Source organism: Lynx canadensis, chromosome A2, assembly GCF_007474595.2.
Source record: "Lynx canadensis isolate LIC74 chromosome A2, mLynCan4.pri.v2, whole genome shotgun sequence".
Taxonomy (NCBI): Eukaryota; Metazoa; Chordata; class Mammalia; order Carnivora; family Felidae; genus Lynx; species Lynx canadensis.
Window position 1 is genome coordinate 8,776,643 of NC_044304.2, and position 26,076 is coordinate 8,802,718.

Here is a 26,076-nt window from a genome sequence, read left to right on the forward strand (position 1 = left end):
ATGCTCCCATCAGTGTCCATGCCTTTACTCATTCATTAATGTACCAGGCAGTCCTAAGACCACAGCCTTCTCCTTGCCACTCCTGTTTTATGATTCCCCAGGCCACCTCTGCCCCAAGTCCCTGCATTCTCAGATATCCCTTCAGAGCCCAGGTCTTAATTCAATCCTATGCTGATGACCCCTGAATTTAGAACTCCAGTCATGGGGCACCTGGGTGGCTCTATCGGTTGAGTGTCCAACTTCGGCTTAGACCAGGATCTCATGGTTCGAGAGTTTGAGCCCGGTATTGGGCTCTCTGCCGTCAGTGTGGAACCCACTTCTGATCCTGTGTTCCCCCCTCTCTCTCTGCCCCTTCCCCACTCATGCTCTCTCTTTCAAAAATAAACATTAAAAAAGAGCCCTCTTCGACTCTTTCTCTTACTCCCCCCACCCGTCAACCCAGCAGCAAATCCTATCAGCTCCGCCTTCCAACTGTATCCACAATCCAACCATTTCCCATTCTTCTAGGACCCCCTCCTTAGCCAGAGCCCCCAGTGTCACCCACCTACCCACCTGGACCACTGATCTCTCTGCCCTGGTCTCCCAGCTCTGGCCCTAACCCCCACCCCCCAGGCTGTTTCTTCCACAGCAGCCCGAGAGCCTGTGAACACCTGAGTCACGTAATGTCCCTCCTTCCCTTAGACTCCTCCATGGCTCCCATCTCCCTTAGAATAAAAGCTAAAGTCCTCCCTGCCCTCACATCTTTTCCCTTTCCCTCATTCACTCCACACTGGCCTTCTCACCAAGCAAGGCCTCATCTCAGAGCCTCATGCATGTGCTGTTCCCTCTACCTGGGTCATTCTTTCCCAGATACCTACATGGCCCCTCTCTCACCTCCTTTAGGTCTCTACTTAAATTATCTCACTTCCTTGGTAAGGCCTCTTCTGTGGGACTTCTACTTAAAACCACCACCTCCCAAATCCACATCCTCCATCCCATCACTTCTGTCTGCTGTATTTTTCTCTGCGGCACTCCTCACATCAAACTTTCCCTTCATCTATTTTGTTTATTGTCTGTCTCCCTTCATTAGAAATGACAGCTTCATAAGGCAGGGACTTTTGTCCGAAGCTTCCTGAAAAACTACCACACCTGCAGTTACACAGACACAAACATGACTCTCACCTCCCCGTGCGTACTATCCGTCACGCGTGCTTTAGGAAGAACACAAGCCAGGCCTTTCTAAAAGCAATGATTTGAGTCCCTGGCCCATCTTCTCTCCCTCCCCTCAGTGCCCAGAGTCCGGCCAGGGCAGATTGAAAATGTTTATTATTTGTCTTCTCAAATATAAAATCACTCTCTCCCCTGGCATCTCATTAACCCCAGGTTGAAAATCAAGGATAAGAATCACATTGCTAAAAAGAACAGGCCCATCCCTGCCTCCTGCCCTATCCTGCACTCTTGCCCCGGCTGAGGGAACAAAGGGCAGAAGTCATGACCTCCAGACTCTCAAGCAGCTGACTGAGGCCTTCCCGATGCTGGGCCTCGTGTGAGGTGAGGGGACCCAGGGGGCGCTGAGCCCTGACTGGCTGGGCAGGGGCAGGATCCTGAGGTCCATCAGTGTTTGTCAGTGGAACGCATGTTCAGGGATGCTAGACGTCCCAGCGGGCCACGGCGAGTGTTGGTGGCCAGCCGCTGCTGTGCCAGAAATGACTGGGCATGGGCAGGTGCCCGCTCCTCCCCAGCTCGCTGCTGCAGAGCCATGCCCTGGAGGGAGGAAGGGGGCACGGCTGGGGTCGAGTGAGCCCACGGCACACCCTAGTACTCCGGCCGTGGGGACGAGCACTCACCATATTGTACCAGGCACTGATGAGCAGCTTTTCTTCCTGCTCCCGCTGGCTTCGACTCTTCTCAAAGTCCATCTGCCAAACAGGCAAGAGTCAAGGGCCCGGATATGCTGGGGTGGGGGTGGGGGGCGGGCAGGGTGGGCAGCGACAGCGAGAAGGGATGAGGACACCCACCTCCAGGTGTCGGATGCGGACGTCCCGCTCCCGGAGCTGCGTCCTCAGGGTGTGAAGTTCTGGGGGTGCCCCTCCGGGTGGCCGCTGTTTGGGTTCCAGGGTCTGTATGACCTAGGGGTCGGGGAAGACACAGCCAGGGTGACCTTGGCCTTTCAGGCCCCTGGATGTGTTGGGCCGTGTTCAGGGTGACGGCTCACGGCGGTGGTGCAGGAGTCTGTGATACGATGGGGTGTGACAAGGGCGGAAGTGGAGGGCACGGGGGTGCACGCTGGCGGGAGGCACGACAGCCTCGGCAGGAGGCCCACGGAGCACCCGGTGTCCTCACCGTGCGCGCCTTGTCCACGTAGCGGCGGTACCGCTCTTCCATGGCCCGCAGGTCCGCGTCCTTCTTCTGCAGGCTGTGCTGCAGCTCCTCGATACGCCGGGCTGCTGGGGGGGGGGGGGGGCAAGGGGACCCCTCAGCTCCCGGCCAAGCTTGGCACCCCCCCCACCCACCCACGCAGCCGCTGAGGCCCACTCACTGCTGCTGTCAGCGGGGGGCTCCAGCTCCTCAATATACTCTCGCTTCCGCTGCAGCTCCAGATCTGCCTCATGCAGCTTCTGCCTGCGGACGGAGGAAGGGGAGCCGCAGGCTGACCTCCGGGCCCCCTTCCCTTCCTCCCACCGGTGGCCACAGCCTAACCAGCCGGCCGACACGCGCCTGCCCGGCTGCAGAGATCCCTCTGTGTGCCCCACGCCCCGAGCACAGAAGCCGCGTGCCCTGGTCCCACCATCTGCTCAGCCGCTGGAGTCACAACCTTCCCCACCCCCTAGTCCGGTGGCCCCCGGGCCAGCCCCCCCCCCCCCCTGCCCCGTGTGTCCACTTCTCTCCGTGCCCCGGCCCGCCTACTGGCACGGGCACCATCACCCCTCGCCGGCCTCTTCTGCACTCAATCTCAATTCCTTTCTCCACCCAGCAGCCAGGGATCTTTCCAGCAGGCAAATGTCTTCCGACCAATAGAAACGCCGGGTAAAAAACTACAGTTCTGCTGCTGCCTACCGCAAAAGCCGAAGGATCTGATAACGCCCCCTGCCAGTGAGATGATGATGATGATGATTATTATTATTATTATTATTATCGTGCACTGGATATGGAACATAGTAGAAAGACCTAATAGAGAAACCTGGGCTATGTGTCAGGTTACCAAGGCACGTGCCCTCCGAGCCACCCATTCCACTTTCGTGATAAATTCGCACACAAGCGAAATGGGGCGTGTGCAAGGTTTTACTCTGCTGCACTGTTGGCAATCGCAGATACCTAGGATGACTTAAACACGTGAGGCCCTTCGCAAAGAAAGGCTACAGGCCAGCCCTTCTGGATTGGAATTTTACAGGTGAATCAAGCCCTAATGTTTCCATATATCCATCCTCTGTAAGGAAATAACTTTTTCCGTGCTCCCGGTGGGCGCAGGCTACACTCCATCCTTGGTGGAACTGAGATGGGTCACACAAGTCATTTTCTGGGAGGCCCGATTTCCCCATGGACCCCCAGTTGACAAAGGCAACAAAAACCGATTCATAGGGCGACGTTCCCCAGCCGTCTTCTTAAGGAGGAGAAGCCAAGTGCAGACTAGCAGATAGCCCGTTACCTTTCACGTAACTAAGGAATCAGAATAAAAATGTATATTCATATTCATTTGCACGTGCTTAAAAAACTTTGTAAGGATTGTTGTAATAAACTAATATGAATGGGGGTGGGGTGGAAACTGAGTCAATGGGGGGACTAAGAGGTATACCCCTTCTCTCTATATTGCTCAGTATATAGATCTCTATATATCTATTTTTAATAAAACTTATTTGTTTTGAGAGACAGAGAGAGAGCCAGCAAGCAGGATAGGGGCAGAGAGAGAGGGAGAGAGAATCCCAAGCAGGCTCTGCACTGTCAGTGCAAAGCCCGATGTAGGGCTCGAACTCATGAACTATGAGGTCGTGGCCTGAGCCGAAGTCAGATGCTTAACCAATTGAGCCACCCAGGCACCCCATATTTTGGTTTTTAAGGTATGAATGTAATAGCTACTTAAGGTAGTTTTTTTTTTAATTTTTCAAAGTTTATTTATTTATTTTGAGAGAGAGAGATGCAGAGAGAGAGGGAGAGAGAAAACCCCAAGCAGGCTCTGTGTTGTCAGTGGAGAGCCCAATGTGGGGCTTAATCTCATCATTGTGAGATCATGACCCGAGCCAAAACCGAGTTGGGTGCTTAACCAACTGGGCCACCCAGGCACCCCAAAATATTTTTTTATTAAAATTTTTTTTTAATGTTTATTTAATTTTGACACAGAGCGTGAGCAGGGGAGGAGCAGAGAGAGAGGGAGACACAGAGACACAGAACCTGAAGCAGGCTCCTGTCTCTGAGCTGTCAGCATAGAGCCGGACACGGGGCTCAAACTCATGAACTGTGAGATGATGACCTGAGCCTAAGTTGCATGTCTAATCCAATGAGCCATCCAGGCGCCCTACCCCAAAACAGTTTTTAAGTTGAATTTTTACTAATCTCTGCACTCAATGTGAGGCTCGAACCCATGACCCTGAGATCAGGAGTCACATGCCCTACCAACTGAGCCAGTCAGGAGCCCCCAGTTTAGTTTCTTTCTTTCTTTCTTTTTTTTTTTTTTTTTTTATGAAAAAAGGGGGCACCTGGGTGACTCAGTCGGTTGAGCGCCCAACTTCGCTCAGGTCATGATCTCACAGTTCGTGAGTTCGAGCCCCACGTCAGGCTCTGTGCTGACGGCTCAGAGCCTGGAGCCTGCTTCGGATTCTGTGTCTCCCTCTCTCTCTGCCCCTCACCTGCTCATTCTCTGTCTCTCTCTCTCTCTCTCTCTCAAAATAAATAAACATTAAAATAAAATGAAATGAAAAAGTAAAAGGCAACTGTCATTTGGTCATGCTACCTTACTGAAACTCCCTCCATGGCTCCCCATTGTTCCCCCGAAACAGTTCTTACTCCTTCCCTTGGCTCATGAGACCCTACTTGATCTGAACCTTCTATGTTTTGGCTTCCTGCTTCTCCTCATAAGACACCCGGTGTCCCCCACACCTGTGCCCCAGACTTTCCTCCCACCCGAGTGCCCTCCCTCTGGGACTCACAGATGCTCCTCCAGCTTCCTCTTCAGTAGGGTGGACTGGGGGAGAGAACAGGCACTGGGTGAATGGGGGGTCCAGGCGTCCCAATTCCATCTTGGGGTGAGGGTAGAGGGTGCCACCCTGGGCCCACGGTACTTACGATGGACTGCAGGGGGCATCGAGCAGCAGGGAGGAGAGAGAGGAGGGTTACTGGGGGGCACGAGGGAGGGCCAGGCAGGGAGGAGGTGGGCACTCACATCCTCCGTCTTGCCCCCCTGCTCTTGCAACGCCTTCTGTAAGTCCTCCACCTGGGCCCGCAGCTCCAACAGCTGCTGCTGGTTCAGCCTGCAGGAGTGCGGGGCCGCTCAGTGCCTGCGCCCGCCCTCCGCCCCGCACCCCACGCCCCCTCCACGCGGACCCCACCCCCCCAGGGGTCCTCACCGCAGCTGCGTCTCCAGCCCGTGGCGCGCGCGGTTGGCCTCCTCCAGGTGGCGCTGCAGCTCCTCCTGCCGCTCCCGGTAGGCCGCCTCCTGCTGGCACAGCTGCTTGTTCTCCAGCTGAAGCCGCAGGAGCGTCTCCCTGCCGACCGGGGAGTGAGCAGGGCTGGAGACAGGTCAGCCCGCAGGCCTGCCGGGGCTCTGGCGGGGAGACTGGGCGGACAGGGCTAGCAGAGGGACAGAGCCCCGGGGAAGAGCCCCGTTAGATCCTAGGGAAGGGTCAGAGTACTGGGGACCCGGCCTAGGCGTGGGTGGGCAGAGCGCTGGGGAACCAAAATGGGCGGGGTTTTGAGCTGGGCCTGGGGGTGGAGCCAGGCGAGGGCGGGGCTACAGGAGCAGGTTAGAACCTTCCTAAAAGCAAGACTGCGGGAAAGCAAGACGCAGAAAGGGGAAGAACTGGGGTGGGGGAGTTCATCGGGGCAGGACAGAGGGCACTGCACCTAACAGGGTCTACACTGAGGGCAGGGCTATGCCCTGGGGGCAGAGTCCGACGGTGAGCAGGGCTGAGGGTAGGATTTTTTGTTCGGTGGGTGGAGCCAGATGGGTTGGACCTAATTTGTGCACTGAGGATGGATCCCGGAGAGGCAAGCTGGGGCTGGAGGGCTTGCCTCTAGGCAATAGGGCTAGAGCTCCCGCCAAATAAGGGCAGAATTAGGAGTGAGTGGGCCTAGAAGCCAGGGGAGGACTTGGGAACCCAACACAGTAGGCCAGGCTAGTAGTAGGTGCCTGCACTGGGGGCGGAGCTGAGGGTGAGCTCTGGGTGCAGCTAGACCTCGGAGCGACCCCAGGATACCTCAGCTCCGCAGGTAGGATCTCTGCTGCCAAGTTTTCCACAGCTGGTGAGGTGGGATCCAGAGAAGGGTCTGGAGAGTGTGAGAAATGTCTTCAGGTTGCTGCACAGCTCCTGCCCCCATCCCTAGGGTTCACTTTCCAAGAGTCATCTTTGAGGACTCAAGTTCGACCAAAAGACTGGGTTAACATAAGCCTCACCCCTCAACCTGACAGCGGGCGGTGATGCTTGCCCCGAGTTTGCCCTGATCCCCGGGGACGGCCCCTGCCATTTCTTTCCGTTCTAGCCTGTCTCCGAGGTGACCTAGATCTGCCCCCGGCCTGGACAAGGCCTGGGACGCCTTTTCTGTCTGCCCTAACAGCACCTAAGGCTACCCGTGCCCCAGGCCCTTGGGATGACAGGCCTCCAACTCACCGGCCTGGGTCAGCCCCCGAGGCTGCAGCTGGGCGCAGCGCAGCTCCTCATTGGCCTCCCGCAGGGAGTCCCGCTCTGCCAGCAGCCGCTGGAGGGACGGGGTGCAAGACGCCACTTGAGGCAGGGTTGGCTTCCTGGGGATTGGGCTATGCTAAGATGGACAGGGTGGGACTTGGACGCGGGACTTCAGCCTCACCTCCTTCTCCTTTGTCACCAACTCATACTTTTCCTCCAGGTTTCGACACTCGAATAGCCACTTCTCGGCCTTCATGGCCTCCTCCTGTCGCTGGCCCTGAAGTTCCTGAACCTGAACACCGAGGACGGGTGAGAAAGCGGGGTTTGGAGGAGAGGCAGGGACTGAATACAAGGTGAAGGCATCGGGCCCCGCGGGACCAGACCCAGCGAACTTGGAGGGGCGGGGCTTACAAGCCTAGGGAGGAGCCGGCCTGCCTGAAGGGCGTTACCTATATATAAACGAGGGGGGAGGCTAGGGGCTCAGCACCACGCTGAGGGCCCACCAAAGCGAAAGGGGCGAGGGGTCCAGCGGCCTAGAGCACCACGCCCTCCGGGCTCTGCCCTGATCCCTGCCGCACCTGTCGTCGCTGTGCCTCGAGCTGGGCACGCAGTGAGCCGGCCCGGCGTAGCTCGTCCTCCAGCTGCCGCGTGCGCTCTGCATGGCCCGCGTTACGCTCCTCCAGCTGCCGCACCTGCCGCCTCAGCTCCCGCAGCTCACCCAGGCGGCGCCGGCAGCTGCTCAGCGTGGCCTCCAGCTGCCCGGCACGCTCAGAGGACTGCCTGGGGGAGGAGGCAAGTCGGGAGAGGAGGCCTGGGTCTGCGGTCAGGGTTCAGCTTGGATCTGAGGACCCCCCCCCCCCCCCCGGGTAGGGGAAGGTGTCATGTCACCTGGGGATGTAGGGGTTCAAGGTGGTGGATCATGAGGGTCAGGAGCCAGCCAGGGCCTGGTGTTTTATTTTTTTGGGGGGAGGGGTCTTTAGGGGGCGCAGAGGGAGCCCTAAGTATCAATTGTTAGCCCAGGGTCATAATCAGGGTTCCTCAGGGGCAGGAGTGAATAGAATGACTGAGACGTTACAGGGGGAATGATGGGGCCCAGAGGCTCTGAGGAGCCCTCAAGGACACTTTGAGGTTACGAGGTGGCTATGGGATCAAATGAAGGCGCGGTGAGGCCCTTCAGGGCAGAGCACTATGTGGTCCTTTAAGACGCAGCAGGGATTCTCTAGACACTCTAACATTACAGGGGTGCTGGGGGTCACAGGAGAGCCTTTAGAGGTTACAGAAGACACAGTGAAGTCGAGGGAGTGGGTGTTGGGGGGACCCACCAAGTGCTTTGGGATTGCAGGCGTGCTGTGGAGTCACGAGAAGGAAATGTCTTATCATGAGGGGGCACAGATGGGTGAAGAAGGGGGTGGCAAAGTTATCGCATTTGGGGTCCTGGAGGGCACAACGGGATCCTGGGGCGTGATGGCCCCTGGCCAGCACTGGAGCGGGGGCGGGGGGCTGGTAGCTGGGGTCGTGGGGATGCTACAATGTCTGGGGAATATAACGTGGGCTCAAAAGGGCACACTATGAGGTCCTGGGGGGCACCATAGAAGCAGGGATCTTGGTGGCACCCAGAGGACATGGTGGAGTCCAGGATGGTGCGGTGGGGTTCAAGAGCTGGGCCTGGGGGTGGAGCCAGGCAAGGGCGGGGCTACAGGGCAGGTTAGAACATTCCTAAAAGCAAGACTGCGGGAAAGCAAGATGCAGAAAGGGCAAGAACTAGGGTGGGGGAGTTCATCCTTCATGAATGTTCTAGCCTGCTCCCGCGGCCTTGCCCTTGCCTGGTTTCCCACCCCACCCCACCCCCCCCAGGCCCAGCTCAAAACTCCGCCCACTGCACCATCACTGTGGAGTCTAGGGGACACTGGGAGGGTTCACCGGGCATTTGGGGGGGTTTGAGGTACTATGGCATCAGAGGGACGCTGCGGCAACGACAGTAGGCAGGGGGGACCCAGGGGCCCACCACTCACCGCAGCTCGTCCATCTCATCCTTCAGGGCCTGCGCCTCCTGGGCCAGACTGGTCAGTGCCTGGTTCCGCTGCTGCAGCTCAGAGACCTCCCGCTCCAGCTCGGCACAGTGCAGACGCTCATCTTCCCTGCCGCTCTCCAGCCTGGAGGGGTAGGGAAGGAGGGGGCACTCGAGGGGGCTGGGCCCACGCCAATCCCCTGGCCTGGGGCCCAAACCCCGGCTCGCCGCACCTGAAGTTCTCCTCCTGCAGCTGCTCCAGCTGGGACTGCAGCAGCAACAGCTTCTTAGCAGTGAGGCCAGTGGCACCCTCACCCTCTGGCCGGCCCACCCGTTCCCGAAGCACCGCGTTCTCCTGTGCCAGGCTCTGCTTCTCCTCGGACAGGAGCACCAGCTGCCAGCAGGAGGCGCAGATGAGCTGGAGTTTGGAAGGGAAGGAGGCAAGCAACCCGCGCTCCCTCTCCGCCAGCCTCAACCTCACCTGCCGCTCCAGGTCCAGACAGTGCTGCCGCAGCTCATCCCCCTCATCGGCCTCCTCACTCAGGAAGTAGTACCTTCGGGACTGGGGAGGGGTGGGGGGGGGGGAGCGGGGAGGGGCAAGGAAGTCAGGAGTCCACGGGAGGAGACTGGGGGAAGGGAGGCTGGCGTCTCTAGTGGCAGAAAGGAGCCAAGAAACTCTCAAGATCCAAGGGAGGGCTCGGACCCCAGGGGACTCAAGGAAAGGTGATGTGGGGACACTGGTGACCTGGCGAGGGAACAGGCTAGGACCCTGAGGGATCGAGGTGGTTTACACACGTAAGGCCAAGTTCCTCCTCCTTAGGCAGCCCTGGGAATCAGTGATGGATTTGGGCCTTTAACAAGGTCCCCCGCCTCTTACCTGGTTATCAAAATTCCCATATGTTTCTGGTGACAGGGAGTCGGGGGTGTCTTTGGTCATCAGCTGGAGCAAGGTGGGAGGACAGTGAGATGAGCTGGGCCCTCCGAGTGTGGCCTTTAAAGCTTCGACAATCCAGCCTCCGGACCTCTCAATCCTCCTGCGCCCAGAGCCAGTTCTCCCCAATAACCCCAATCTGGAGGCTGCCCTCCCGCAGTGTATCCAGCAGGGAGGCTGGGTCCTTTGAGGGTGCTAAATGGTGACTTCGAGCTGGCAGACACCTGAGACAGGGGCATCTGGCCAACTGAGTTCCAGGAAGAGCCCAGAACTTACCAGGGCAGAGCCCATGCCCAGTTGCCTCTGCCCTGATGTCTCCTCCCCTGAAGCTCCTTGCCACATTGGGCACCCCCACTTACCTCCTGGATGGCTTCCATCACCACATGCTGAACTGATTCCTCCAGCGTCATGATTCTCTGGATGTGCTCTGGGGATCAAGGGGGGGAAGACTGAAACGTGGGGGTACGGGATGAGGAGGATTTTCTCAGGTTTTCCCCTGGGGATCCTCTAACCACCCCCCCCCCCCGTACCCTGCTTTTTCTCGCAGCTGATGGCACAGCCAAGCACCAGCTGAAGCAGCTTGCCAAGCTCTTCTGGGTCAGAGAACTCGCCAATGAGGCTCACGTCTGGAAGGTGCTGCTCCAAAACAGGATGCCCCAGGACCTGAGGACAGGGGGGTAGGGGTGCGAATAGGGGGCATTGGGGCTCACCGACACCCATCTCCTCCCAACCCAACCCCAGCTCCTAAATTCTGTTTATGGTTACTCACATCCTGGGAGTACTCCAATAGGCTCTGTAAGATTGTCTTCAGATTGCTAACCTAGGGAGGTGCAAGGAGTTGTGTCCAGGGTCCCAGAGCCCCCCAGAAGGAGCCGAGCAGCCCCCACTCTGAATCTGTCTGCCCCAGCCTTTTTTTCTCTGCCTCACTTCCCAATTCCTGGTCATTTCATCCCTGTTTGGTACCATCCTCTGTCCTCCCTCCTAGGGGCGACCTGTCTAGTTGCCTGCCTTTCTTGTTCACATGTCCCCAGAATCCAATCACGTCTCACCACCTGCCCTGCCACCTTCTGGCCCTAGCCATTTTCATCTCTCACTTGGATTATTGCACCAACCGGGTCTCCATTTCCACTCTCGCTGCCTACTCTGCATTCCTCTCCAAGCAGCCAGGGGGAGCTTTGTTAAATCCCAAGCCAGGTTGTCTTTCCTCTCTGCTAAAATCCTTCCTTGACTTTGCGTAGCACTTAAAATAGAATCCATCTCCCTGCCCCAGCCTGCCCCGCTCCTGATGACCTCATCCACCATTTCTGCCCCCTTGTTTTCTATTCTGACCTCCCTGCCTTTCCTCGATACACCAGGCTTCTTCCCAACCTTGCACTGGCTGTTCCCGGTGCCTGGAACCCTGTTCCTCCAAATTTCACATGGAGATCAGCCCATCGGGGACAACCACCCACCCAGTTGCCCTCTCTCACGGCCCAGCTTTTATGGTCTTCATAGAACTTATTGCCACTGGAAGTTTATGTTCGTGTGTGCAGGTTTTTGTCTGTGTCATTCCTTGCGGCACACCCAGGCCTGCTCCATAGGAGCATGAAAGAAGAGAGTTGGCTGGTCACCAGGCATCTGTCTCTCTTCCTGGCCAAGTTGTGTGTGCATCACCCAGGACGTGTGTCTGGCTGACCCATCACCCAGGACATGTCTAGCTTAGCCTTCCCTGATGATCTCTTCACCAGTCTGTCCCCCAGTCATGAGTCCACCTGTCACCTTCAGCCTCCAGTTGGGACCCGGGTCCTCTGAGATGCCCTGGAGCCACGTCTCGTTGAACCAGGAAGGATCTCTGGGGGCGAGAAGGTGGGATGAGCTGCTGGGGGACCCTTTCGGGACCCTCCCCCTCAGCCCCACTCACATCTGGTTCAGCACACAGGCTATGGCGAGGCCACTGCTCAGGTCCTGGGGGCTGGTACAGGGGGACGGGACATGGAACGTCTGCAACTGGGGAGGAAGAGGAAAGGGCAATGGGCAGTTAGGGCCTGGGAAAAATCGAACCACTCCTCTTTCGCTGACTTTCCCGGTCAGCGGGAACCTCACACGGTTGGCGGGGACTGCTCTATGGCTTTCGCAAACCAGCTCCGCGGAGGAGTGGCCACAGCTCACCTGGGACTGGAGGGGGCGTGGCCTCGCTTCACTTCTGGTCAACAAACCCCGCGCCACCGGGCCAGGGCAGAACCACGAGTCACCTGGTCCCCACAGGCCCCACGTGACCAGGCCAGCGCACCTGTGCCCTCACCCACGTGACCCAGCCGCGAAGGGGCGGGGCCTCACCTGTTCTTTCCACGCAGACCTGCCACGTGACAGGGGCGGGTGCTCAGGCCAGAGTCCAACCGCCCTGCAGGCCGAAGGCCCTTTCCTCCTCCCAGCCCCAGAACAGAAGGGTAGAACGAACCAAGGCCAGGGCTCCCAGGCGAGAAGAGCGGGCGCATACCTGGCCCTGGCCCCGCCCCCGACCTACCCAGGTGAGCAGAGACCCGCATAGCTCGGCCTTGTCCACGCTCATGGCTCCCGATCGGATTCGACCTCGGCCGCGGAGCCCCGCCACCGCGGCCGCCTTCTGATCCGCCACCAGCGAGCACCCGCAGCCCCGACCTCCCGCTCGGCCTAGAGCGCCGCCCCGCCCCGCCCCCTAGGCGCAGGCCCCGCCCTAGACACGTGGTCTCCACCCCGCGCCCGATCATACCTCCAGTTCCGCCATCTTGGATCCGGGCAGCACTTGGGCGCCCGCCCTGCCGCTAGGGGTCAGTCTGGGCCAAGCTTGCATATGCCTAGCGCAGACCCGCTACCCCTCCTCCTTGGCTCTTTTTGGCGGGGGGAGGGTAGCGGAGACCTCAGGATAATTCCTCAGCTTGTGAGGCGGAGCTATCCCACCCTGTTATACGGGCTTTTTTACGTCCTCTCTCTTCAGCTGGAAGAAATTCTGGCCCCTAACCACCTTATGATCGGAGCCTTTATTTGCGCGGGGAAGGGGCAGGCCGTAACACATTCTATGAACTTCGAGGAGAGCTCCTAAAGGGGTCTTCCCGAGTCACCACTTGGGAGTCTTGCCTCAGGGGTAAACGGGACACGAGCGTGATCCTAGGTCGAGGGCAGGATGAATCAGCTGGACTCAGGTCTTGGGTGAGGTACAGACACACTTGCCCAGTCTGGACCCACTTCCACAGAGCTTCTCCTGCACCACCCTCCCCAGCCCCGAACCCCTTAGGTCCTCCGGCTTCAGATCGCAGGACCTGGCCTCCCTGGTGCCCCAGGCCCACCAGGGGGCGCGCAGACTGCAGGAACGCAGCCTGCGGGGAAGCAACGTGCCTTTTCTGAGACCCCGCCTTGGCGGCGGAGGGGGCTCAAAGGAAAGCGATAACAATAGTATTTAATAAAATCGCAGTCACCATTTATTGAGCGTCTACAGTGTGCAGCCGCTGCGCTAAGCGATTTAAATACATAGGCGGCTGAAATCTCCCCATGACTCTAGGTGGCAAGAGCTGTTTCAATTCCTGGTCGCAGGAGAGTTAACAGAGGTTCTAAGTGGCTTTGGGAGGTTGGGGGGTGGGGGTAGTCCTGGCCCGCAGCCTTTGGCGCCAGAGTACCCCCGGCAGCTCCTCTCCCACGAGGCGGGCAAGGTAATGACCAGTAATTAGAGGTTATTAGCTGTACCTGGAGGGAGGGGCGGGCTCTGCTTTGGGGGTGGGTCTAGGTCTGAGGGGAGGGGCGCTGCTCTCTCCAGCCCAGAGTTTGGCACCCGCGACCCTGTCCTGGAGCGGATTGATCAGGATGACAGGAGCCGCCACGCCGCGTCACAGCAGCCCAGTCACTGTACCATCAGATACCCAGTTACAGCCCACTCAGAAGCGCGGCCGCACGCACGCGAGGGCCTCCCGGGCCCGTCTACACCCCCATATCTCCTTCCCGCGTTGTTTTCGGCCTCCAACCCCTGGGAGCGGGGTGAGAGGGAGGAGGGAAGGGGACAAGGGCCGGCAGTGCCGGCTTCCGGACTGGGCTGCCTTCCGGCGGGCGTGGGAACAACTGCCGCTGGCTCCCCCTTCCCGCACCCACCGGAGGAAAGGGTGCTGCCAGTAGGGGGAAATGGGGCCACGCTGCTCCCAGGTAAAAGTGGACGATGGCCGGGAACTACGTCTATTACAAGGATGGGGTGCTAGGAATATTTGTGGGAGGGCCTGGTTGCCCAACGTTGGGAGACATGCTGTGACCGCCAAATATTTGGTGTGGGGTACCCAGTATTTGCAAAAGCCGCAGGGATCTTGATGTAGAAGAAAAATGTGGGAAACCAGATATTTGGGACATGGACTGGAATTGTCCTAATGTGATTATGGGCTTTCTAGATGTTCAATGACCCGAGTCCCCAGATTTTAGGAAAGGTCTGGGTGCCTCAATTTGGGAGAGAATCCATTAACTCTCCATTTGGGGCGGAAGGGATTCTTATGTTTGTGGGGAAAGGAAGCTCCCATGTTGGCAGGAAAGAGCAGCAATCTCTCTTACGGGATGTAAGGAATCCCACTGTTGGGGGGATCCGGGTACCTTCAATTCAATGAAAGGGGTCACAAGCCCTCGTTTCCAGACAGGAAACCTATTTTGGCGGAAAGATGCGAACCTCCATTTTTGGTGGAGGGAGCCCCCAAATTTGGGGGATGGTCCAGAGGCCTCCATTAGTAGGGACGGAGAGTGTGGGTGGGGGCCGGCAGCCCCCAGCTGGTTTGGAGACCCCACCCCCTCCTGCCTGTTTCCAGGAACAGCTGGGCCCAGCCTGGGTTGTACTGCTGGGAAGCCGGTGACTCAGCCCCTCCCTGCGGCCACAGCTGGACCCCGGCCCGTCCCCTCCAGCTTTCACATCTGGGCAGAGACCCACAGTCATGAGGGCTAGGACGGGGACCCTGGGTGCACACAATTGGGAGAATGATGCCCTTTCCCCAGGGCTGACCACAGCTGCTGGGTGGACACCATGCGCCATACGAGGAGGGACCCTGGCAGGCCTTTTGCACCAAAGACTGACATTTGGCCGGGAACTCCCATCCTGTCCTCCTCCTTGTGTGTGTGTGTGTGTGTGTGTGTGTGTGTGTGTGTGTGTGTGTGTCTGAGTCCATGTGAAGTGTGCTCATATTTATGTAGGTGTGAGATGGTGGGTCTGTGACTGTGGGTCTGCATCCACTTGTGTCTTGGGGCTCTAGGAATTTATGCAACAGACTACCTAGGATTTGATGGGAGTGGGGAAGCTGATGGGCACTGGGGCACAATGCTTCTCTATATGCGACCTTGCTTTGTGTCTATATTCCTGTGTCATTTTTTTTTTGTATGAGAAGTGAATGTGTGACAATCAGTACTTCAGTGTGGCTTTAGATTGTGTTTCTGTGTGACCATGTCCTTTCTCTCCATCACGTGGCTTTCTGTGACAGCATGACCCTGGCATGTATATCCTTGATTTTTCCACACCCCCCTGACAATCTGAGTGTCCCTGTGTGTGGCCTTGTGGGTTTGTCTGACTCTGACTTGTGTGCCCTATTTGTGATGACCGTGAGACAGCATGGCTGTTGTTTCTGTCCCCACCATGTGTCTCTGTGCCTCTACAATCTCTGTGTGATAAGGCATAGCCGTGTTGCAACTGGAGTCCTGATGTCCAAGACTTTGTATCTGTGGCTTACTTTGTCTTGATGGTGATGGTATGACCTTATCAGAGTATACCTATATATGCCACCTCTGTATGGAGATGGCCTTGTCTGTCTCCGTAAACAAAGAATGACAGGTGACCCTGTCCGCGACTGCTGCGGGGTTTGGCTATACTACTGAACGCTTGTGCCGTTGTAGGGCAGGTGTATCCTGTGTCCGTGTGACACTGTGGGTCATCAGAGAGTTTGTGACCTTGTGTGTGTGTGGGGGGGGGGTGTCAAAGTCACACGGGACACCACGTCCAGCGGAGGCGGAGATGTGCGCAGTGGGCATCTGACGCCCCACCTCCCACTGACTGCTCTATGCCTGGAAGGGCCCCTCCCGGCACTGCGGGGGCGCGTGCGTCGTGCGTGACGTGAGACACGACGGGGATCGCTGCATGCGTGGAGCCCGACGCGGTCGTGCGTGCGAGCGCGGGGCGGGGGATGGGCTAGCTGCGTGCTCGTGTGCGTGGGCGGCCACGGGGGTTGGCCACGCGGGGCATAGCCCCGCCCCCCCCTGGGGCTTTGGGCGCGGGTGAAACCCGGGAGGGGGCCGCCGTTAACCCCTTCCTGGCGGACCTGAAACTAGTGGCCCCTCGACAGAGCGCGCGGGGGCTTCCCCGGCGCACCGGGGCCGTCCCTGCCGAGAGAGGAACTCCCCCCATTGGAGCTGGGAGGACCACCCCCCAGTTACCATGGGAACCGGAGCTTCCCGCGCGGCTTGGAGCTTGCTTCCTCCCCCCGCCCCCCAGCCTCCCCCCCACCTCCTGCTCTTTCTGCAGCTCCGTAGTCCTTCGGCAATGCGCTTCCCGCCCCTGGTCTCTGGGGAAGGGGGCTGGGGTCAGCGAGGCTGGAGCATGCGTGACTCAGGCCAGCGCGGGGTCCCTTGGCCGCAACCGACCTTGCTCCCCCATCCCCGCCCACGTGACTCACCCTTCGCGGCTTTCCCCGAGTGTGAGTCAGGCCCCTGGGGAGGGGGCTCCGGGCTCTGAGACCCCCTCCAGGCCGTGGGGGCTGAGAACCAAGTTCTAGGGGGCCCTGGGCTGGGCGGCGGGGGATGGGGGCAGATGGTGTCTTCTTAGCCAGACCTCGCCAAGGTCGCTAGAGGTGCCTCCCCCCACCCCCCAAGCCTCCGGGAACCCAGCTCCCACCCCTCCCCTCCCCCCCCCAGCCCACAGGAAGTTTTGGCAGAGCCCATCGTGGCGACGAAACGGTTAAAGCCGTTTTCTTATTCATTTCAAACAGGGGCCCCTTTTGACTCAGAGCTAGCCGGGCGCCCCCTTGAGCCAGGCCTCACGGGCCCTGGGTTTACACTCCACCCTACATGTACCATTTTTAGAGAAGGGAAGGAAGGCGGTTGATGAGCTGGCTGGGGGGGGCGGGGGGTCTTGAGTAGCATTCAGAACGGGGTTCAAATGCTGCCTCTGTGGTCATTACTGCCTCGGTCTCAGTTTCCCCATCTGAAAATGGGGGATAATTATACATGGCCCATTGTGTTGTTGTGGGAATTAGGTGAATAATAGAGGGGACGCTTTGCATCCTGAGCTGGTCAAAGGAGTAGGAGGAGGCCTGGCAGGCAGAGGAGGGCCCAGGTTCCTCCTGTCTCTCAGGCCTGGGTGTCAAGGTGCCCAGCAGAAGCCAGTCCTTGCGGGGCGGGCTGTGCCCCACCCAGGCGCGCTGAGGCCATGGGGTTCATCCCGTCCACCCCCTGCCCCAGGCGGGCACCCAGGAAGTGAGAGGCGGGGCAGGAATGAGGCGGAACCTGTTGGGCCCGTTGCCTCCCCACCTCCCACCCTCATTCCGGGGCCCTGACAGGCCACCCCCCACCCCACGCTGCAACCCCACCCCCGCTGCCCTGGACGCCTGGGTCCTGACCCAAGGGTGGCCAGAGGGAGGGGATGTCGGCGGAGACAGCGTCTGGGGAACATCCTGTGGACTGCTGGCTGGACAGACTGGAGGGTCAGCCCCTCCCCGGGCAGGGCAGAAATCATCGGCTGGGGGCAGAGTAAACATGGCCCAGGGAGGCCAGACTTGGGGGAGGGGGTGGCACAGGGACTACACACACACACAGTCACCCCGAAAGAGACCAGTCCAGACACACAAACCCTTGTCACCTTGGCCACAGAGAGACTGCCACGCAGGGACACGCTGACAGGGTCAGACACACATCTGGGCAAGCCGACCCAGTGACAGCTATCACGCCCAGGGCAGTGAGAGTGCGGACTCAGGAGCAAGACCGAAATGCTGCCCAACCCGCGAAGACACTGGCAGGTCAGAAGCCCGCAGGCAGGGCCCGCGTGACGGATAGATCAAGTGGGCACACAGGCAAGATGGGCACACTGACCGCGACCCGCACAGAGAGACACTGACTTTCCCAACGAGAAGCACACACCCCAGTAGACAGAGTGCCACGCTCACGTTCATGCCAAGACCGACACGATAGGCCAGCGAGACAGGAGAGAGACCTAGAAGAACTGGATGTCGGATGCAGGCAGGCAACACGCATCTCGATAGACCCAGAAAGAAGACACAGTCGCTTTCAGCACAGGTACCTCTACTGCCGCACAGGAGATGTTTAGACAAACACACACACACACACACACACACACACACACACACACACACGCCACCGTCGGATCCTGACACAAGAAAAAGAGACACACGTGCACACACACACACGACCAGCTCAGAAAGGGACTCGGAGGCAAGAGACACAAACCTCAGCCTATGGAGAGGACACAGATACGCCATCACACAGAGCCCCAGCCACCCACCCGCACTGCCCACACCCTCCAAGGCTCCAAAGGACACTAAGACACAGCCTTGCAGATTCCCAGTACCTCAGCAGCGACACACACAAGTCCGACCCACCTACAGACTAGACAGAGGCAAGCAGACAAACGGACATATTTACAGACATGGTCTGGCCAGACAGTCACGCCCAACACAGAGAGGCACGAACAAGCCACAGCCGGACATTCGTAAACACACTGGCACAGGGACACCCTGACAGGACCTGTTGGCTAGTACACACACACACACACACACACACACACCCCAGATGTGAACAGGTCGGCCCTGTGAACTCCAAAACAACATGGGTCGGCCACATGCAACCTGTTTCATGCATGCACACTCACCCACCTCCCCGTCCCCTAAATCGGACAGTCCCTACACACCCCTGCAGGGCTGGGCCAACACACAGACGACGCATGCACTGAGGAGGCAGGCCTCACACGCACTCTCACACGCCCTGACAGGCCAGCGACGTGCAGACCCACGGCCAAACAGAAACACACACGCTCCCGGACCGTGCTGAGGTGCTGTGGGGCTCTGTGCTTTCCAGCCGGTTTCTGCGCCGTGCCCCCCCCCCATCCTGGTGCTTCCTCTCTCCAAACATCGCCCCCCCCCACTTCCCTCCCTCCCTGCTGTTTGTCACTTCCCCTAGGAGGCCCAGTTCATCAGGCCCAGTCCTTGGTGGGGTGTGGGCCTATATTTTCACCACATCCCCTGTAGAGGGGGGCACCCAGGATGTCTGCCGTGTTCAGGCCCCCCAAGACCTTTCCAGCAGTTCGGGGGGACAGAAGTAGCTTTGTGGGAAACTCCCCTCATGCCCAGCTGAGTCAGCCTGAGGAGCCAGACTCTCCTTCCTGCTTCCAAGAAAACCCAGAAGCTTCCTCTCCAGGAGAGGGGGTGAGGGACCCCCAAACCGCAGAGGTGGGGGAGGGAGGTGGCTGGCAGGCCAGGGGTTCCTGGAGGAGGGCCTCCGTGATCCTCAGCCTCTTCCTGCCCAGCTGTCTGTCCACACCCAGGGGCAGGGACGCGGGAGGCTGGGTGCTATGACTTGTGGGTTCTCGCCCTGGCCTGCCCACTGGCTGACTCACGGGCAGCCCCCGGCCCAGTTTCCTGGTGAGGGCTCCGGCTGGTCAGTGGGGCTGGGGCAAGGGGGTCACCAGGCTATTTATAAGAAGGAGAAGTCCCTCAAGGCCAAAAGCCCCAGAGAGACCTGTGGGTGGGGGTGGGTGAACTTCCTCCTTATTCCGCTCCCCAGGCCCCAGGCCCCAGGCCCCAGGGCGTTGGAGAAGTCTGGGCACAGACTCCTCAGCCAGATGCTGATCTGAAGCCCAGGGGCTGGGCAGGACCCAGCTGCCAGTTTGGGCACCCAGGCTGGGTGGGGGAGGGGGCTATCCTTACACCCTCCTCACAGCCGGCCTTGGCGCCAGTGGGGCGGCGTGAGGGGGTGGTGCCCAGGCCACAAGGGTGAGACTGGCAGGGGCCTGGAACCGGCTGTACCAGCTCGGCTGGGCCCCCGCCCTCCTTTGCTGGCCCAATCCCCACCCCCTGCTCAAACACCCATGCCGAGTACATGGAGGAACCCGACCCCACTCCATGCTAGCCTGTCCCCACCCCCCCCCCACCCCTCAGCCCTGTGCCCAACTCCCATTTCTCCCCAGATTAAAGGAGACCCTTCATGAAACGGCCTGCAGAGCCGGACATACAGTTGGCACAGCATAAACACCTCTCTGGTTGTGAAAATCCGCGGGATAGTGGCTAATACTGTGGAGCCGGACAGCTCAGGTTCTATTCTGACTCCAGCCCTTGTAGCTATGGGGTTATCAGGCAAGTTCCTTACCTCCCTGTCTCAGTTTTCTTGTCTGTTAAATGGGAACACAAACAGCATGCGCTTCGCTGGGTTGCTGGAAGCGGGCAACGAGTGCCTGGCCCATGTTAAGTGTCAGCTATTAAAATAATAATTATTATTCCACAGTCTGTCTGCCTATCTTAAGTGTCTCTGAGTCTCACTGTTAGTCTGCATGACGCTAATCCTGTCCCCGGTTTGTCTCTCTGGGCATCTCTCCCTGCCCTGACCACCCCATCCCCCCCCCCGGCCCCCATACATCCACTTGTCCTTGCTCCAATCTTTGTCCTCCTGTCTCGACCCTCTGTGGGCCAGCCTCACCTCTCTCCAGGACTCCCCTGGCATGGGCAACCTCAGCACTGGCCAGCGCTGATTCACTCTGGCCTCCTGGCCTCTGGGACCTGCAGGCTGGCTTCCCAAGATGCTGCCCTCAGGCCAGACCTGCCCAGCCCCCCAACGCTGCCTGCGGCGCCCCCGCAGGGCCCGGCCAGATGTCAGCTGCAGTTATTAGCATGGGCGGGAGACACAGGCCTGGCAGCCAGCCCGCCAGACTCAGCGGCCGGCCGCTGGAATCTCCCTCGAGCCCGGGGTGGGGTTAGGGGAGCAGTTCAAGCAAGAGGAGGAGGGGAGGGGGCACCCAGGGGTCACAAGGACCCTCCAAAGATGGGGATACCCCTAGCTTCTCATGGGACCTTCCTTTCTAACTCCACTGCTGTGCTGGACTTCCCCCTGCCCCCACATAGCTCAGTTTCTTTTTTGCCTCTTTCATTTTCCTTCTCTCCCTCATAGTTGCTGTGCTCTCCGCCTGCCCTACAAAGGCAGGCTAGCCCCCGTCCCTCAGCCTGTCCCTACCCTAAAGAAACTTCTATCTTTCCAGAACATAGAGGCCTCTCTCTCTCAGAGAGGGAGAGAGAGAGACTGAGTTTCTCACCTGTTGTTCCTATTGGCACACATTCTAACTGCTTGGAAGTCCCACCTTAAGTCTAACTAGGAGCCTCACCATCTAAACCTCCCTTACAGTACCGGGGAAGGGGCACTGGGTTCCCGCAGATTCCCTCCCTTCGGATTTTCTGGTCTCCTCGGACTGGATGGAGATGAAGGAGACATCCTGGGGAGGGAAGGGACACCCCCAACTTCAGGTATTCCGAATGGTTGACGGACCCCCAGACTAACGTGGGAGTAGGGCGCCTAGCCCACGGGAGGGAAGAGGCATCCCGGCCCCTAGGGATGTGGGGGGAGGGGCTTGGGCCTCTCGGCGGAAAGGAAGGGTACCCCACCCGAGGAAGGAGGCAGTCGTGCCAGCCCGCCCAGGCGCCGGGGGCGCCTCGAGACATTGGCCCGCCCCTCCGCGCCCTGTCGGGCCGGGGGCGAAGTCCGACCCAGGCCCGCGGGCAGGCGGGGACCTGCCGGGCTGGGCCGGGCCGGGCCCGGCAGGACGCAGCCCCAGAGCGGCTGGGTGGGGCCCAGCGAGGCGGCCGTGGGGGCCTCGGGGGCGGCGGCGGGGCTGGTCGGGACTAGCCGTCCGGGGGCCCGGGCGCGCCCTGGGACCTGGCAGATACCCGGGCTCCCGGGTCCTGGCTCGGGGCCCCGGGCCAGCGCTGGTCCCACCCCTTCCTGTGTCCTTATATGGGGCGTCGGGGAGAGACTCCTGGGCCGTCCCGCCCCCAGTCCTGCCCGCGGACTCCGGCCTGTTGCCATGGCGACCAGGCCCCGCGCCCCGGTGTGTCCCCTTCCATCGGGCTAATGGAATCGTCCCCGGACTGCCTGCCTCCGTGATCGTCTGCGGGCACCGCGGGCTGAACCATTGCTGGGAGAGGGGTACAGTGACTGGAGGCCAAGGCGGCTGGGCGAGTTCTGCGCACCCCGGCCTCGGCCGGGGTCGCACGTCCAGGTTCCTCTTCGGAGGCGCAGAACCCGACCGGACCCTGGGCGGGGCTCACGGTCCTGTAGGAATCGAGTGACGGAGGCAGGGCCGGGCTCCTTCCCCCGGGGGCTGTTGCCACACTTCCTGCCGCGGCGCTCTTTCCCCAGCCTGTTTCTAAGGAAGGAGTGGGGTTGGGCGACCGCGCCCCGGCCGTCGGGGTAGGTTCAGGCACTAGGAGCCGACGCAGGGTCGGTCGAGCCCAGGGTCACTGGGGGAGGGCTTTGAGACGGGAACAAAGTATACAGGCGCCTAGAAGTCACCCACAAGAAGGGGTGCCAATCCTGGAAGATCCAGTAATCCAAATCCTCAGAATCCTCACAAACCCCTCCTCTCGTGTCTCAACGGGAGACCCTGTGTCATTGTCATCTCAGCTCTGAAGGTGTGTCCCTAACCTTTTAGCTCTTCTTCATAAAGGCTTTGCAGATGACCCCAATGGCCCCCAGCCCCTGATAGTGTCCCCATCTTCTCACCCCCGTATTTTCCCTGACTCAGCGTACCCCGGAAACCTCACCTTCTACATATCTAGATGCCCCCTCCCATCCCCAATGTCTTCCCCTTATGGAGGCCCTCAGTATCTCCCATGGACTTCAGGACCCCTACTAGTTTCTTACATAATGGAACCTCTAGCCCCTCCCATTACCCTTTTGATTCCCCACCCCCACCTTTCCTGGGTTCAGTCCTTCCAGTAGAACTTCAAATCCTTCAAACCCTCTGTACTCAAGACCCCCACACAATTCCTGAATCAGGCATTTCCTTACCTTTCCCTCATTTACCCTGCTAACCCTCCCATCTCACCTTTGTGGGGCCTCCCAGGTGTATTATCAGCCTTCCAACCCCCCCTCGGATACTGCGAGTCCCTCGGGCCTTTTTTCGTGTGTACCCTGGAGCCCTCCCCCCTTCTCTCCCCCCCTTCCCCCGCCCATACACACACTTGCTCTGTATCAGTTTCTGGTATCCAGGGGAATCATCGCCTTCCCTGGAGTCCCTCCCTGTGTGCCTCGGACCAGCACCCCTTTCTTCACGCACTCTGGGGTCCCTTGAGCCCCTCCCCCCTGCAGCCGCGGCGAGCCACCCAGCCCGTGGCCGCTGTTTACAAGGACACGCGCTTCCTGACAGTGACGCGAGCCGCCTCCTCCCCTTCCCCACGCTGGAGGAGGGGGGCGCGGGGGCCCGGCTCGCGCGACGGCCAATCGGAGCGCACTTCCGTGGCTGACAATCGAGGTATAAAGGCGTGTGGCTCAGGCTGAGCTGCCGGGACCTTGAGCGCCGCCAGGCCAGCGTCGGAGTCAGCAGGGAGCGGGGGAGCAGGGGGAAGCGACACCAGGAAAGCGAGCGCGCCAGACAGGGGCAGAGGGGCTCGAGAAGCCGCGCAGAGCTTCCGCGCACAGCCGCCGGCTGGCTTCTCCCGGCCGGTGCCAGCTCCTGGGAACGCGCATCCAGATACCCAGTCCAGCCACCGTCGCGGACAGAGCGCCGTTCGCTGCAGCGAGGCCCGGGGCGGCCCCGCAGGGACCCCCCCAGACCGCCTGGGCCGCCCGGATGTGCACTAAAATGGAACAGCCCTTCTACCACGACGACTCATACGCAGCAGCGGGATACGGCCGGGCTCCGGGCGGCCTTTCTCTACACGACTACAAACTCCTGAAACCCAGCCTGGCGCTCAACCTGGCCGACCCTTACCGAAGTCTCAAAGCGCCCGGGGCGCGGGGCCCAGGACCAGAGGGCAGCGGTGGCAGCAGCTACTTTTCCGGCCAAGGTTCGGACACAGGCGCATCGCTCAAGCTTGCCTCATCAGAGCTGGAGCGCCTGATCGTCCCCAACAGCAACGGTGTGATCACGACGACGCCCACGCCCCCGGGACAGTACTTTTACCCCCGCGGGGGAGGCAGCGGCGGAGGTGCGGGGGGCGCCGGGGGCGGTGTCACCGAGGAGCAGGAGGGCTTCGCTGACGGCTTTGTCAAAGCCCTGGACGACCTGCACAAGATGAACCACGTGACGCCCCCCAACGTGTCCCTGGGCGCCAGCTCGGGGCCCCCGGCTGGGCCCGGGGGCGTCTACGCCGGCCCGGAGCCTCCTCCCGTCTACACCAACCTCAGCAGCTATTCCCCAGCCTCTGCGCCCTCTGGAGGCGCCGGGGCCGCCGTCGGGACTGGGAGCTCGTACCCGACGGCCACCATCAGCTACCTCCCACACGCACCGCCCTTCGCTGGCGGCCACCCGGCGCAACTGGGTCTGGGCCGCGGCGCTTCCACCTTCAAGGAGGAACCGCAGACCGTGCCTGAGGCGCGCAGCCGTGACGCCACGCCACCGGTGTCCCCCATCAATATGGAAGACCAGGAGCGCATCAAAGTGGAGCGCAAGCGGCTGCGGAACCGGCTGGCTGCCACCAAGTGCCGGAAGCGGAAGCTGGAGCGCATCGCGCGCCTGGAGGACAAGGTGAAGACACTCAAGGCCGAGAACGCGGGGCTGTCGAGCACTGCTGGGCTCCTTCGGGAACAAGTGGCCCAGCTTAAACAGAAGGTCATGACCCATGTCAGCAACGGCTGCCAGCTGCTGCTCGGGGTCAAGGGACACGCCTTCTGAGCGTCCTCCCCCCCCCCCCCCCGTACGGACATCCCCTCAGTCTGGACGACTGGGCGCACGCCTCCCACGGGGCGAGGGGGCAGGCGGTGGGCATCGGCCCCCGGGGCACCGCAAACCACACTGGACTCCTGCCCGCCCGCTCTGCGCCCAGTCCTTCCGCCTCGACGTTTACAAGCCCCCTTCCACCTTTTTTTGTATGTTTTTTTTTTTTTTCTGCTGGAAACAGACTCGATTCATATTGAATATAATATATTTGTGTATTTAACAGGGAGGGGAGGAGGGGGCGATCGCGGCGGAGCTGGCCCCGCCGCCCGGTACTCAAGCCCGCGGGGACACTGGGGAAGGGACCCCCGCCCCCTGTCCTCCCCCCTCTGCACTGTACTGTGGATAAGAAACACGCACTTGGTCTCTAAAGAGTTTATTTTAAGATGTGTTTGTGTGTGTGTGTGTTTGTTGTTCAGACTTTTTATTGAATCTATTTAAGTAAAAAAAAAAATGGTTCTTTATTAATTTCTGTTGTCTTTTTTTCCAAGCTGGATGGGCGGAGGGAGAATACTGGGCTGCCCCCACCCCACTCCTGTTTGTGCCTCCTGTATCTGTGTCCTCGCCAGCTCTACCCGAGCATCTTGTATCCCTATTCCGGGCGTCCAACCCTTCTCTTGTCGCCCGATCTCCGGGGTTGGAAGGTCCAGGGCGGGGACGCTGTCCAGCCGCCCATCACCGGGGGGCAGGAGGCCTGGGGCGAGACGCGCAGTGCGCGGGCGCAGCCCCGCCCAACTGCGCGCGCTGGGGCTTTCCCCGCTGACGCAGCGGAAGCGCTGCCCCTACATGGGCCGATTCTGTACAGTGACGCGACGGCGGTCTCCGGGCAGATTCCGGGAATCCCCTCCCCCGCTCTGCCGGGCAGGGCTGCGGCGCCGGGAAGGGGGCCGGGATTTTCCCAGGCAGGCGGCTGTTCGGGCCCGGAAAGCCCCAGGCCTGGGTCCAGAGCGTCCGCGGTGGGAGGGCCACGCTCCTGGTCCCGGAGCCAACCGAGAGCCCGCCCCCTGGGGTTGGCGTCCGGGCCTCGCCGCGCCCACGCCCGCTCCGTCTGACCTGACCCGGGCGGGGGGTTGCTGCAGTCTTCGCGTTGTTGCCGCCGCGATACCCCCCCTCCCCCTCACCCCCGCCAGGAAGGGCGGCACCCGCCTGCCAATTTCCCCTCCCGGGTGCCAGGCTGGGAGCGGGGCGACTGCCAGGTCTGGTCCTGCCGGGGCGGCTGCTTGGGCCGCCGGGCGCCGCCGCCGCCGCCCGCGGGACGCCCTCCCCCGCAGTTGGGACGGATGGGAAGGTGGCTGGTGCGCCGGGAGCAGGAGGGTCTAGCCGGCTTCGGAGCCGGAAGCTCCCAGAGCGGCAGAGAAAAACACAGGCTGAGAAACCGCAAGGGTGAGGTAGGCAGAACAGATAATTCATTAATTCACTTATAAAATACTGAACA

The 26,076-nt window shown here is 60.2% G+C and overlaps 2 protein-coding genes across 6 annotated transcripts; one reads left to right on the forward strand and one right to left on the reverse strand.

The window, feature by feature from the left end:
• Positions 1 to 1,287: 1,287 nt before the first annotated feature.
• Positions 1,288 to 12,389, reverse strand: HOOK2 (hook microtubule tethering protein 2). 5 transcript variants are annotated; one of them, XM_032591311.1, is made up of 23 exons: positions 12,255 to 12,389; positions 11,652 to 11,737; positions 11,510 to 11,582; positions 10,521 to 10,571; positions 10,282 to 10,414; positions 10,111 to 10,178; positions 9,698 to 9,760; positions 9,302 to 9,382; positions 9,054 to 9,214; positions 8,825 to 8,965; positions 7,391 to 7,592; positions 6,994 to 7,104; positions 6,798 to 6,885; positions 6,387 to 6,456; positions 5,538 to 5,675; positions 5,354 to 5,441; positions 5,257 to 5,262; positions 5,121 to 5,155; positions 2,519 to 2,601; positions 2,323 to 2,423; positions 1,998 to 2,108; positions 1,827 to 1,898; positions 1,288 to 1,743 (listed from the first exon to the last, which is right to left on the reverse strand). In XM_032591311.1, the coding sequence occupies exons 1-23, from the start codon at positions 12,297 to 12,299 to the stop codon at positions 1,594 to 1,596; spliced, it is 2,157 nt and encodes a 718-aa protein (XP_032447202.1). In that variant the 5' UTR covers positions 12,300 to 12,389; the 3' UTR covers positions 1,288 to 1,593. The 5 variants fall into 5 exon arrangements, with proteins under 5 accessions (XP_032447202.1, XP_030157283.1, XP_032447205.1 ...); XM_030301423.1 differs by having other exon boundaries at positions 2,323 to 2,426; XM_032591314.1 differs by lacking the exon at positions 5,257 to 5,262.
• A 10,873-nt stretch (positions 12,390 to 23,262) lies between these two features.
• JUNB (JunB proto-oncogene, AP-1 transcription factor subunit) lies at positions 23,263 to 25,032 on the forward strand. Its single transcript, XM_030301440.1, has one exon. It carries the CDS (start codon positions 23,556 to 23,558, stop codon positions 24,597 to 24,599), a length of 1,044 nt encoding a protein of 347 aa, XP_030157300.1. The 5' UTR covers positions 23,263 to 23,555; the 3' UTR covers positions 24,600 to 25,032.
• Positions 25,033 to 26,076: the final 1,044 nt, after the last annotated feature.

Bases quoted from the DNA above. Each gene is read 5' to 3' on its own strand.
- HOOK2 (XM_032591309.1), bottom strand. From the start codon at position 12,299: ATGAGCGTGGACAAGGCCGAGCTATGCGGGTCTCTGCTCACCTGG. The intron at 6,457-6,797 runs GTGAGTTGGAGG...CACACTCTCCAG, and splicing joins TCGGGGGCTGACCCAGGCCG to ACCCTTCTCTGGATCCCACC. The intron at 1,899-1,997 runs GTGGGTGTCCTC...CCTGTTTGGCAG, and splicing joins TCCGCATCCGACACCTGGAG to ATGGACTTTGAGAAGAGTCG.
- JUNB (XM_030301440.1), top strand. From the start codon at position 23,556: ATGTGCACTAAAATGGAACAGCCCTTCTACCACGACGACTCATACGCA.